The following is an 11,508-nucleotide window of genomic DNA, read 5'->3' on the forward strand; positions in this document are numbered from 1 at the left end:
CTGCAATAGAAAAAACTGCAGCGTGTGTGTAAAACACTACAGGTCAAATGTTTCACACCTCGGTTCCATTCACTCTATAAATTCACATTATTCAAAGGCTTAGTGTTTCTGGGATTAACAGTTTGAGATTGGAAACAATTTTGCTATCCTTTTTAAATTTAGAATAGAAATCTTGTATCTTATGTCTTTAAAAATCAAAAACAGACATACACAAGAGCCAAAGATATTAGGATAAAATGCCTTTATTTGTTCAGGGCATCATTCTTAAAACACAGCTGAAACTCCCAGCGGTTTTAGCCCACACTGGTCTTCTTTAGGGCATGGCAGGACAGAAGCTGGAAGTAACTTATATAGAAGTGGGTGAGCTGACTACATGTAAGGAAAACTACCTATATTCATCAATTTAAAGAAAAGTATCCTAAGCTTATAAATATAAACAACCCACAAATCTCAATCGCATAAATAGCAACACAGTCACATAAATATCACTAATCCGCTTACAAATCCACATACAGATATTACAAAAACAGTTGAGTTTAAAGTCAGAATAAGTAGCTGAATCCATCACTGAACAGTGGTTAATGTGATGTAGTGCATGGTAATTACAGAGGTCGCCCCACTTGATCCTCTGCCAGCGCGGCATTAAGAGCAGTGTCGTCAGCAGGAGGAGCATTAATGGCTCTGCTGCTGCTGTTGGGAAATGTTTTGGTCAGATTTTGTCACAGCCACTGGATCAGCAGGTGAAATCATCGAATGGCACCGTTTCCAAATAGGTTACAAAATCCACCAGTCCAGAGGCGAGCAGGCTGTGTGTACGGTGTCACCACAGAGAAAGGATATTTAGTTATAAAGTTAATGGTGGTTTTCCTTTTTTCTACTGACTAAACAGTCGGCTGCAGGTGGAGCTGCACATTTTCTTCTCCTCCGTGGCTCCATAAATGGTTTTGTCCTTGTGCCTCAGCTTCTTTGTTTCTGAACATACACACATCTAAAGCCTGAACTTGGCCCCCCAGCTCAGGCTGCAGCAGGGAGAGAACAGAGAGGAGCATTGTTTGCCCAAATCCATCTAATTTTGTTTCCCAAATCGCTTTCTTGAGCAGATTTAGCAGATTACTGGTCGGCTGCCTGGGCCTTCATCGTTGCATCAGGAGGAAAACGTGTGTTGGTGACGTTAGTGCTGCCAGGGTCAGAGTGAGACTCCTAAACATGATACAACACCACACAATAACCTGCTGCTACTGGGGCAACGAGTGCATACACCCACACCTCACATGAAGGATGGGACAGCAGCAGTCACTGTGGGCTCAGGAATTCTCATTATGTTAATTATCCTACAATAAAAGACAAATAATGACGTTGATCAATCGGTCTGTGTTCAGAAAATAGTTTAAAAATAGTCCATGAAGGGGCGGTGTTTAGAGCAGCCGCCCCATGTGTTGAGGTTACAGTCCTCACTGCAGGCGGCCCCGGTTCGCATCCTGCATTGAGTGGCCCTTTCCTGCATGTCATTCCCCCCTCTCTGCCTCCCTATTTTCCTGTCTCTCTCTCGACTGTGCTTTCATTAAAAAGCCCCAAAAATATACTTAGAAATAAAAAAATAAAAAAAGTCCATCATGTTCCTGGTCAATGAACCAACTAGTGCTAAAAAAATTGCCTATAGGCTTTATGTTTGCAGAGACATGCTGCTTTTAATAAATGTACATTCAACTTTCATAAAGTTTACATCTCCTTTCATCCCCGAACCCACCACCCCCAGTTACATCGACCTATCAGGAGGCCTCATACTATACAGTTACCTTTTGTTTTGTAGGGCGTCTTCATCACTCTTCATGGAAGCGTAACTTAACAACAAAATCAACTTGTAACAAATAAAAATTAGGACGAATGTCATAAATGAGCTGAGAGATGAGATGTAATCAGAACCATAGTCTATTGGAATCAGCTCCATGTGATGCAACCCCATAAAGCAGTGGTGCTGGTTTGGCCAGTTACTGTATGTACATGGAAGTGCACATCCCTCAGCCCCGTTCTCTTTAATGTAAACACTGTATTTACTTTGATATTAAAGCAGAAGTAAGCGATCCGGTGGTTTTGGCTAACTTCCTGTCAGCCGATGGAGTTAGCAGTCCCCGCCCTCGTCCCTACGTCACCACATTCACGCGCATCCCTTGGCCGCACACACAGAGAGGACCGCCCCTTTATGCCGTTCTCTCTCCTCATTGGATAAAGGTTGTAGGATACAAGGAAAGTTTTCTCCTCGGCTTACAGCAGAGCAGAGTGACTGACAGACCCGTGTTTCAGACCAAACACTCTATATAAGTGATTGCTGTCGGAAGATACAACTATTTAAGACTTATATTAACACAAACATTCTGCTTACTTCTGCTTTAACAAAAAACATTGATTTAATATAGGGGGATTTCCCTGGAAATATGAACAGTTGATGGGTAAAATGAATGTGTGGAGGTTCAGATACAGAAGGAAAGAGTAAGAATCTTCTTCTTGTTCTCTGCTCCCTACTGAAGGCCGATTCCAGTGTTTACAACAGAAAGACAACAGCTGATCAAACTGACAAAATAATGTTTCACCCAACAACCACAGCACTCTGATACGACAGTGACTGCATCCTGTCTTCACTGTCCACTGGCTCTTCATTCATGTCATTCATTCAGTTCATTTGTGATGTTCATGTACACCTCTCTGTTGCCCCACTGAAATTAATCTTTTGTCAGCCTCACTCAGCTGTGATTGGATATGAAGACTGAGTACATGTGTGTGATGTGATGAAGGGCTTAACACATTATATAAACCTTTACATTTCTCTCAACTCACGATGCTCACAGGCCCCCCCCCCCCCCCTCCATCCACCTTACACACACACAGGTCCTCAGCATAACTATTGAAGCAGAAGTAAGCTGAATGTTTGTGTTGTATAAGTCTTAAATAGTTATAACTTCCGACAGCAATCACTTATATAGAGTGTTTGGTCTGAAACACGGGTCTGTCAGTCACTCTGCTCTGCTGTAAGCAGAGGAGAAAACTTTCCTTGTATCCTACAACCTTTATCCAATGAGGAGAGAGAACGGCTTAAAGGGACGGTCCTCTCTGTGTGTGCAGCCAAGGGATGCGCGTGAATGTGGTGATGTAGGGACGCGGGCGGGGACTGCTAACTCCATCGGCTGACAAGAAGTTAGCCAAAACCACTGGATCGCTTACTTCTGCTTTAAAGGGACAACGAGGAGTTTTGGAAAAGCAAAGCGTTTTCACACTACATTTATGAGCCTCCGGGCACCGTGAAATTCTTTGACCGACACAAGACAGACTCATGTTTTCATTCATCAAGAATTAAAGTCAGAGGTTGGAAGACGATCACTTACCGTCGTAGTTCCGACCATAAACGGCGATTCGGCAGCGTTATTCTCATGACTCACCACGAAACCGAAAGTAAGGAAACGCTGGTCGGCTCGACCAGCATTTCCGCCACCACTAATAATAACAAAATAACGATAGAGACAAAACGATTTATTTATCGAAAATGGGCCCATTAACAAGTGTGGGTAGCGTAGATTCATCCACATTAACGTGAGACTTTTTTATAACCAAATAGAAACTCCTCGTTGTCCCTTTAAGGAGACTGGCACGTGCGCAGTGTGGTTATTCTCTGTGAGCTGAGATACAATGTGTATGTGAGAACTAATCTGATCACAGGGAATTGTGGATCATTTAGGGCCCATGTTTACTGATAGAAATGTAAGTCTAAATCCAAATCCTTGTAGTGACGCTGGTGGTTGTGGATTGTGTGTGTTTGTGTGTGTGTGTGTGCGTGTGTGTGTGTGTATGTTTCCCCTCAGTCACAATGAAGGATTTCTTTTTCTTTTTTTTCTCAAAACAAATTTCTAATGATTTGCTTCATATCCTAGGTCCTGAGCCAGTGGAGGCCAAATCTGCAGCCTCAGACTAACTGAACTGCACTTTCACTTCTTTAACAGAAGTGAGGTGACAGATCAACAATGTTTTTTTTTATTATCAGTGTTTTAAAAATGTGTTGTTCACAGCATATGCTTTCTATATTTTGGCATTTGAAGTGTGGTCTGAGCAGTGGCGTGCACAGGGGGAGGGCAGGGGGGCAGTCACCCCCCCCCCTCGTGGCTCAGTTGTTGAAAAACGCGTGCTAAAGTGCCCCCTGGAAGCCAAAATGCGCGGTAAAGTGACCTCATGGCAGCCAAAACGTGTGCTAAAGTGCCCTCTTCAGTGGTGAGGACGCGCTATATGTGCCCTTTTTTTTCCTTTTCGCCCCAGCCTTCGCAGTACAGAAATTCTTCCAGAAATAATAAGGAAGAAAACAGAATGCTGTGACATTAAAGGGATATTCCGGCGTAAATTTAAGCCATGGTCCAACGCACCATAACACCGAGTTAGACCCCCCCTCGAGAGATGAAGTCTGCTAACTGCTAGCTTCTCTAGTTGTAGCAACTTTAGCAATGACCGCACCATAACAAACAGTGCAGTATACGGATCCACTGGCAACCGATCAAAAAGCCACTTACAGCCTCAAATAATGCTCAGAACAGCACCAAACGTCATCAACAGTACAAACAGGGTCCCAGCCCATAATACGAGGCATCAAACAGTTCTTAATTCTTTTATTTTGCACAATTTAAAAGAATACAACATAAAACATGATAGGTAATAATAAAACAGTGCAGGGAGAGGCAAAAAACCACAGTGGGCTTATTTGAAGCCTCCAACTTATAATAATATTAATATTACAATTTAATGTACAAAAGCACAAGATAAATATAGATAAAAGATAAATAAAGATAAAACATGAAAATAAAATTATTTCTATTTCTAGAAAGTCACACTCAAATAGAATTTTGCTGAAGGTGGACATCTGAATCAGACTTTCCCCATTCATGCCTCTAAACATGTGAAGCAGACTAACTAACCATCCTCCTCTCCCCTCACCCAAGTGTGTTCACGTGGCAGAAATCAAACGGTCACAATGGTCACTTTTCACTCCATCCAAGTCTCCGTGGAATGCGATCAAATCCACACCACCACCACCACGCTTTAAACCATCTTTCACCTAAAGTGCACACCCATCATTACATCATCCACAAATGTGCCCTGACCTCATGCGCCTCCATCATGGCAACACCTCCACTATGAGCCACAAACTGTCGCCATCACTCCACCCCCAAACCCACCCAACGCCCCCACCTCCCCGCTCTTCACACCCTCTCTGCCACTTTTATGCTGATTGAAAAGAAAAAAGAAATCTGTTGGGTGTAATCTGCTGTGACGACACTAATCCCAACACTACAAATCATAGGTCCCGTCCACCCTGCTCCACACAGACCCCACGACTCCCCACAGCAACTTCACATCTGCCTCAGGTAAGAAGACTCGGCCTCCAGTGCTGAGGAGCCTCTTCAGCCTCCTCTCTGCCTCGGGTGATACTCTACTAGTTCAGGAACAGTTTCACTCAGGGTTAAATTGTAATTTACAGAGGCACAAAACCAAAAAATGTGTGGACATTTGGCTGCTTTTTGCGGTGTCTTTTGTGGTATCTGATGCTAAATGTAGTTCTGTGAAGACTTGTTGGTAACGTAGATGCATCATGAGACGAATGAGAATTGCAGTCCTACTGTGGTCAGAAATGAAAAGTGCAAGTGCTCTTGTGATCTGATCTCTCTGGACTGATGGAATTTCAGGAGACGTGAGGCAGCAAATTTCAAACAGCTGATTTGTCTGCACATCACAACCACAGTGACTGACAAATATACCCAGAGCAAAATGATAAAGGAATCTGTGGGAAAGGACACACAGGAGAATTTCACTTTTGAAATATTGTTGCAGGCAAAAGAAGTTGTCATGTTGGTTTTTGATATTTCATTATGTTTACTGTAAGACTGATGTATTTTGAATTAGGCTGTTCTTTCCATCACATCATTCCTTAATTATAGTTTGATCTGGTTTAGTATGGTGACGGTGGTCAAAAATACCCAACACAGGTCGTCAAAGTCTATTTTAACATTTTACCCTATAGATATTCAGCTTTCTATCACATCGCTGACAGATGAGAAGCTGGAACAAGAATTGTATTTTTTTGTTTTTGCATGACAAATGATGATTCAATGATTCATTTTCTTATAGTTGACTGATTGATTATTATGTCAGCACTGGATTAACTACTGGACTGTGAACACACTTAAGGAATGTGTGATGTGATTAAATCAGACCATAATGTGTTCGTCCATAACACAGACTTTATTGACACTAAAGCGTTTAACATGGACTGTGAGGATGCGCCTATGTTGATTATGAAACTAAGGAGCGTTGACCTTAAATCTCCTGACAAATTATCCAGGAATGCTAAATATAGCACAATGAAGGTGTCCTGTCAGAGCAGAGAGGGGGATGAAGGGGGATTAACGTGGACTACAATATGTCAATTGTTTGTTTTTCCCCCCTGAGAATCACATGGATCACATATTGTGTTTTCTCCCTCACAGTACGAAGCCGATCTAAAGAGCAGAGGACATGGCTGTGGTTGTAAGTACCTGCACTTCTAACTAATCAATGATATTATTATTTTTTAGCTATTTATAATCTGTTTTTCTTGTCATACTATGTGTGACTGGTTCTATGCGAGCAGTTGACCACATTTGAATTTCCTTCGGGATTAATAAAGTACATCTATCTATCTATCTATCTATCTATCTATCTATCTATCTATCTATCTATCTATCTATCTATCTATCTATCTATCTATCTATCTATCTATCTATCTATCTATCTATCTATCTAGTATATATACACAAGTGTTTTCAAACTGAGTTTTAACAGTAGTGTTGAGGAGGGGGCTCAGGTTGAGTAACACAACACACTCACAAGACAAACATCCATTCATCCTTCTATAAGTTGGACTGAACTGTGGCTCTACGTTTCCCAGACCAAAGCTCCTAGTTATGGATGCCGTCAACAGCTACTGTAGCTCTTAGCTGCTAATCTCTGATCCCTGCGTCAGGCCTGCTAGTCGTCCTTACCATGTATTTACAAGCTTTACTGGACTCATGTGAGAGAGATTAACCAAACACTGAGGCCTATTCATTCTGCTCCTGCAGCACTGCTGGACGGGCACATAGTTTCATATGGATTAGACATGTTTAAAATTTCACACAGCACAACTGAGTCTTGTGAGAGAATTATACTGATACAGTGAGGCATTTAGTTTTTAACCAAATAGAAGAGAAAAACATTTTTTTTTAATCTTACCGTCAACAGGAAGTGGTAGTTTTGACTTGCAGCCACAAATGAGTGTGTGTGTGTTTCTATGCTCCAGGAAGCTCTGATGGGCAGACATTAGTAACATCCACTGTCACATCTTTAATCCGTCCATTTCACCACATAGACTTTGGAGTGTCTCAGTAAAAAACAAGTCTAGTCAATAACATTAATGAGGGATCTGTTGCATTTCTGTGTTGCATCTGGGTCAGTGTATCTTTTGGTCATTGGATTTTCTTTTGATGAATGGGAATTAACAAACAAAAAATGGTTTATTGGATTTTCATTTTGAAATACACAAAATAAAATTGAAACACAAAGTGTTCTCTTCTTTTTGAATATCAAAGAACAAGTAACTAAACTTTTGATTTTCATGTTCTATTTTTTTTTTCTGGGCAAATTGAATCATAGACAACTGGACTTGTATTTGTCCTGTTGCTTAGACGACAGAAAAAAAAAAAAAACGTTTTTTTCTGACACTGGAAGTCGGTGTTTAAAAGGCAAGCCTGCGGTGCTGAACGCCGTTGTTAGTGATGTTAATCACACCTGTGTGTTTCCAGTGGTTACTACTCTGCAGTGTGAAGACAGCTTTCTGCACTGTATCAGTCATTGCAGCTTCACTTTAACCTTGTTTTAACTTAGCATCAATGGTTGCAATCTTAGAGAAAGACATAAATAGGCCTACTCATCATGGAATGTTGTGCTGTATTAATTAATTATTTCTCTGTGTACAGAGTGGAACTTACCGTATGGTGTCGGAGGAGGAGCAGGCTCTCAGGGCTAAGCTGGAACGTCTCACCGTCAAGGACCACGGAGCAGTGTTTGGAGCCTGTGCCAACCTGCCAGACCACACCAGGCAGAAGGTACAGTAGCCAGACCAGACACACAGAGACATCACTATGCTGTATTCATTAGGACATTAAAAATCAAACTTACCAGGTCTGATTGGAGCTCTACCTGTGACTCTTTGTCAGTGTAACCAGTTCACAGAGGTCATGCAGTTTCTATCTTAACTCAGTTCAGCTTCAACACCAAAAGAATAACTGGAAATACCTGTGTGGGTTTGCAGTGTCTTGAACATGAATGACTGGTCATTATGGATGAAATCATGACTTCACAGAATGAATATATTCAAATTGTAAATATGTTCACAATATTCTTGTTCTTATCATTATTATTAGCTTGTAAGAGATGAAAGATACACATTTAATTTTGCAAGATAATAGATATTTTGGAAATGCGGCTTGCAGGCTTAAGACCATTTGCAACATCTGCGCTTCTGCTGCAGTTGCATTTTTTGTGACAAATGCTTAGTTAAATGCCTTTTCTTGTAAGAAAAGAGAAAAAAAACAGCAAAAAGTGCCACCTCAGTTTGGGAGAATAAGTTATCTAACTTAGTTAGCAAACACAGAGTGTTATCTAGCCAACCACTTTATAGCCCTCTGTCTGCCAAAGTAATCACTGGCTAGACAAAGACAAATGTAGGTGGGGCAAATTTAAACTCACCAGAACAAGATGTGTCATAAAGATATCAATACAATACATATGTGCAATGTGAGCTGACTGTGTGGTCTGGCTCTCCCTGCAGGCCAAGGACGAGCTGAATGAGACAGATGAGAAGCGGGTGTCTGCAGTGAAGGAGCTGCGTGGAATGATCAAGGAGAAGGCGGATGCAGGTGATGATCTGGCCAAGGGGGTGCAGGACACCTTCGGAGAGAAACCAGACGGTCTGCTTGTCCGCTTCATCCGCGCCAGGAAGTACGACGTGCCCAGAGCCTTTGACCTCATGAAGGGTACGTCAGCGGTTATTCACACGTGTTTTTGGCAGCTGTGAGAAAATGTGAGCCTTCAGTAGTTTTGAAAGAAGATGACTTGTCAAAATCGGTCCAGCTGTGGTGTCTGAGATTTTACAAATGATTGACACGTATACCAACAAAGGAACTGACTGTGCCAACTCTCCAACAATAGCTTATTTGCAATGAAGTGATACTAACAGGCTTTAAATGACACAAGCTTTGGGAGGTTTATGTTATGACACTATCTTTAAATGAGAGTTTTCATGCCAAAGACTGACAGTGATCCTGTGTTTAAAAACAGCATGGAAAAAACATTTTACACCAGCATTAAGATCATCAAGAGACACTGAAATGTTGCCTGATTCAATACTTTTACCACTTCCTGAGGAGAGAGTGATCCAACCTACCTGAAGGATAAACATTAAAATTCACCTTTTAGATTGTGAATTTAAGAATTGGTCATTTGATGAAATTTCATACAAGCAAGAGTGATTTCTATCAGATCAAAAATGGATGACAGGACCATGAAAATTCCTAAAATCTGTGTTTGTGTCCAGGCTACGTCCGTTTCAGGAAGGATTACCCTGAACTGTTTGAGAATCTGACCCCAGAGGCCGTACGCAGCACTATCGAGGCTGGTTACCCCGGCATCCTGCAGAGCAGAGACAAATATGGCCGCGTGGTGCTGCTCTTCAACATCGAGAACTGGGACTACGAGGAGATCACCTTCGATGAGGTGAGAACTGCTGGGAGACTGTAAATCCATAACGCAGGAGAAAAATTACACCCAAGATGTTTTAATCGGTCACACAACCTTGATAAATCATTAGACATCTGAAAGCTGTAGGAGGTCCTTTTATTTTAAGGTTTATGCACGATGAGGTTGTGTGTGTGTGTGTGTTCAGATCCTGCGTGCCTACTGTGTGATCCTGGAGAAGCTGCTGGAGAATGAGGAGACTCAGATCAACGGCTTCTGCATCATTGAGAACTTCAAGGGGTTCACCATGCAGCAGGCGTCAGGAATCAAACCCACCGAGCTGAAGAAGATGGTGGACATGTTGCAGGTGTGCCCTGAACTAGTTGTTAACTACAACACAGTTTTGTTTTTGTCTTTTACAAAGTTTTCATCAGGTTTTCAGTGACTAAGGGTTTGAATTAGCTTGGCTGGATATAGCACAGGGGAAGTTGATTATTAAAGGTCCAGTGTGTAAATTTGTCAAGGTTTATTGGCAAAATCTGAATATACTACCAATGAATATATTTGTATAAGTGTATAATCGCTATGAAATAAAATCTGTTTAGTTTTCATAGCCTTAAAATTCTTCTTTTATATAGCAAGGGTCTTGCTTCGAGAGTGTCGCCATCTTGCGCTGCCATTGTTTGTATGGAATGGAAAAGCACATTTCAAGAGTTTCACGTTCATAAATGAACAATATAATTATTTAATAGATAAATAATAGAATTGGAATAGATAGATGTCACTGTTTCCCCCTCATTTTACACACTGGACCTTTAATGTTTTCCTTTTATTATTATTATTATAACAACATTTCTCAAAGAAGCTTAAACGGTTGTCCCTGGGGTCTGGCTACAGTTTGTAGGTCAAAGAGATGTTTGATGATCAGCAAAGTGGAAAAAAACAAAACAAAAAACACCCTCTATCAACACCCAGGTACACTTAACCTTAAACTGTTCCACAAGACCTTCCACTGGAGAGAAATATTCTTTTCTTTTGGCAAGGTAAAGGTTTGTCTTTTTCTTTTTTAAAGTTGTATCACCAATTTCTCTTCTTGTCTCCTCTCCACCAGGACTCATTCCCCGCCCGTTTCAAAGCAGTGCACTTTATCCACCAGCCCTGGTACTTCACCACCACCTACAACGTGGTCAAACCACTCATGAAGGGCAAGCTGCTAGAGAGAGTGAGTTTCACAAAGCTGTTTCGTTCCTGAATGTTGCTTTTCAATATCAGATTTGAGATTTTACTCCAGTTTGTAGGTTCATTTTGCACTGTTTCTTTTAGTAACATGCTGCTTTCAAATCTGTGACATTGTTTATTATGTTATCATTATTGAAGTCTCACATGCTTGATATTAGTGTAGAATTAGATTGTGATGAGCAAGCAGACAGCAAGCAGGCTGCTGATGCCAGTTTGAAATTATGTTGTATTTATGAGTGTACCCCAGAGTATACTAGGTACCAACTGAAATTACATTCCCACTCATTTACAAATTGAATTAATGGGTCGGTAATCCCCAGTCACAAAGGAGTCTAACAGCTGCTATCTTTGCCCTAGGTGTTTGTCCACGGAGATGAGCTGGACAACTACTACAAGGAGTTTGACGCCGACATCCTTCCATCTGAGTTTGATGGAAAAGGTGCTAAATATGATGGCAAGGCCGCAGCAACCAAGCTGTTTGACTAA

The 11,508-nt window shown here is 41.4% G+C and overlaps 1 protein-coding gene across 1 annotated transcript; it reads left to right on the forward strand.

The window, feature by feature from the left end:
* Positions 1-8,027: 8,027 nt before the first annotated feature.
* On the forward strand, positions 8,028-11,508 carry rlbp1b (retinaldehyde binding protein 1b; the record flags this gene model as incomplete). Its single annotated transcript, XM_083972968.1, has 6 exons — positions 8,028-8,153; positions 8,879-9,083; positions 9,644-9,822; positions 9,992-10,150; positions 10,895-11,005; positions 11,380-11,508. Exons 1-6 carry the CDS (start codon positions 8,040-8,042, stop codon positions 11,506-11,508), a joined length of 897 nt encoding a protein of 298 aa, XP_083829094.1. The 5' UTR covers positions 8,028-8,039.

This window comes from Trachurus trachurus (genome assembly GCF_905171665.1).
Source record: "Trachurus trachurus genome assembly, chromosome: 6".
Classification (NCBI taxonomy): domain Eukaryota; kingdom Metazoa; phylum Chordata; class Actinopteri; order Carangiformes; family Carangidae; genus Trachurus; species Trachurus trachurus.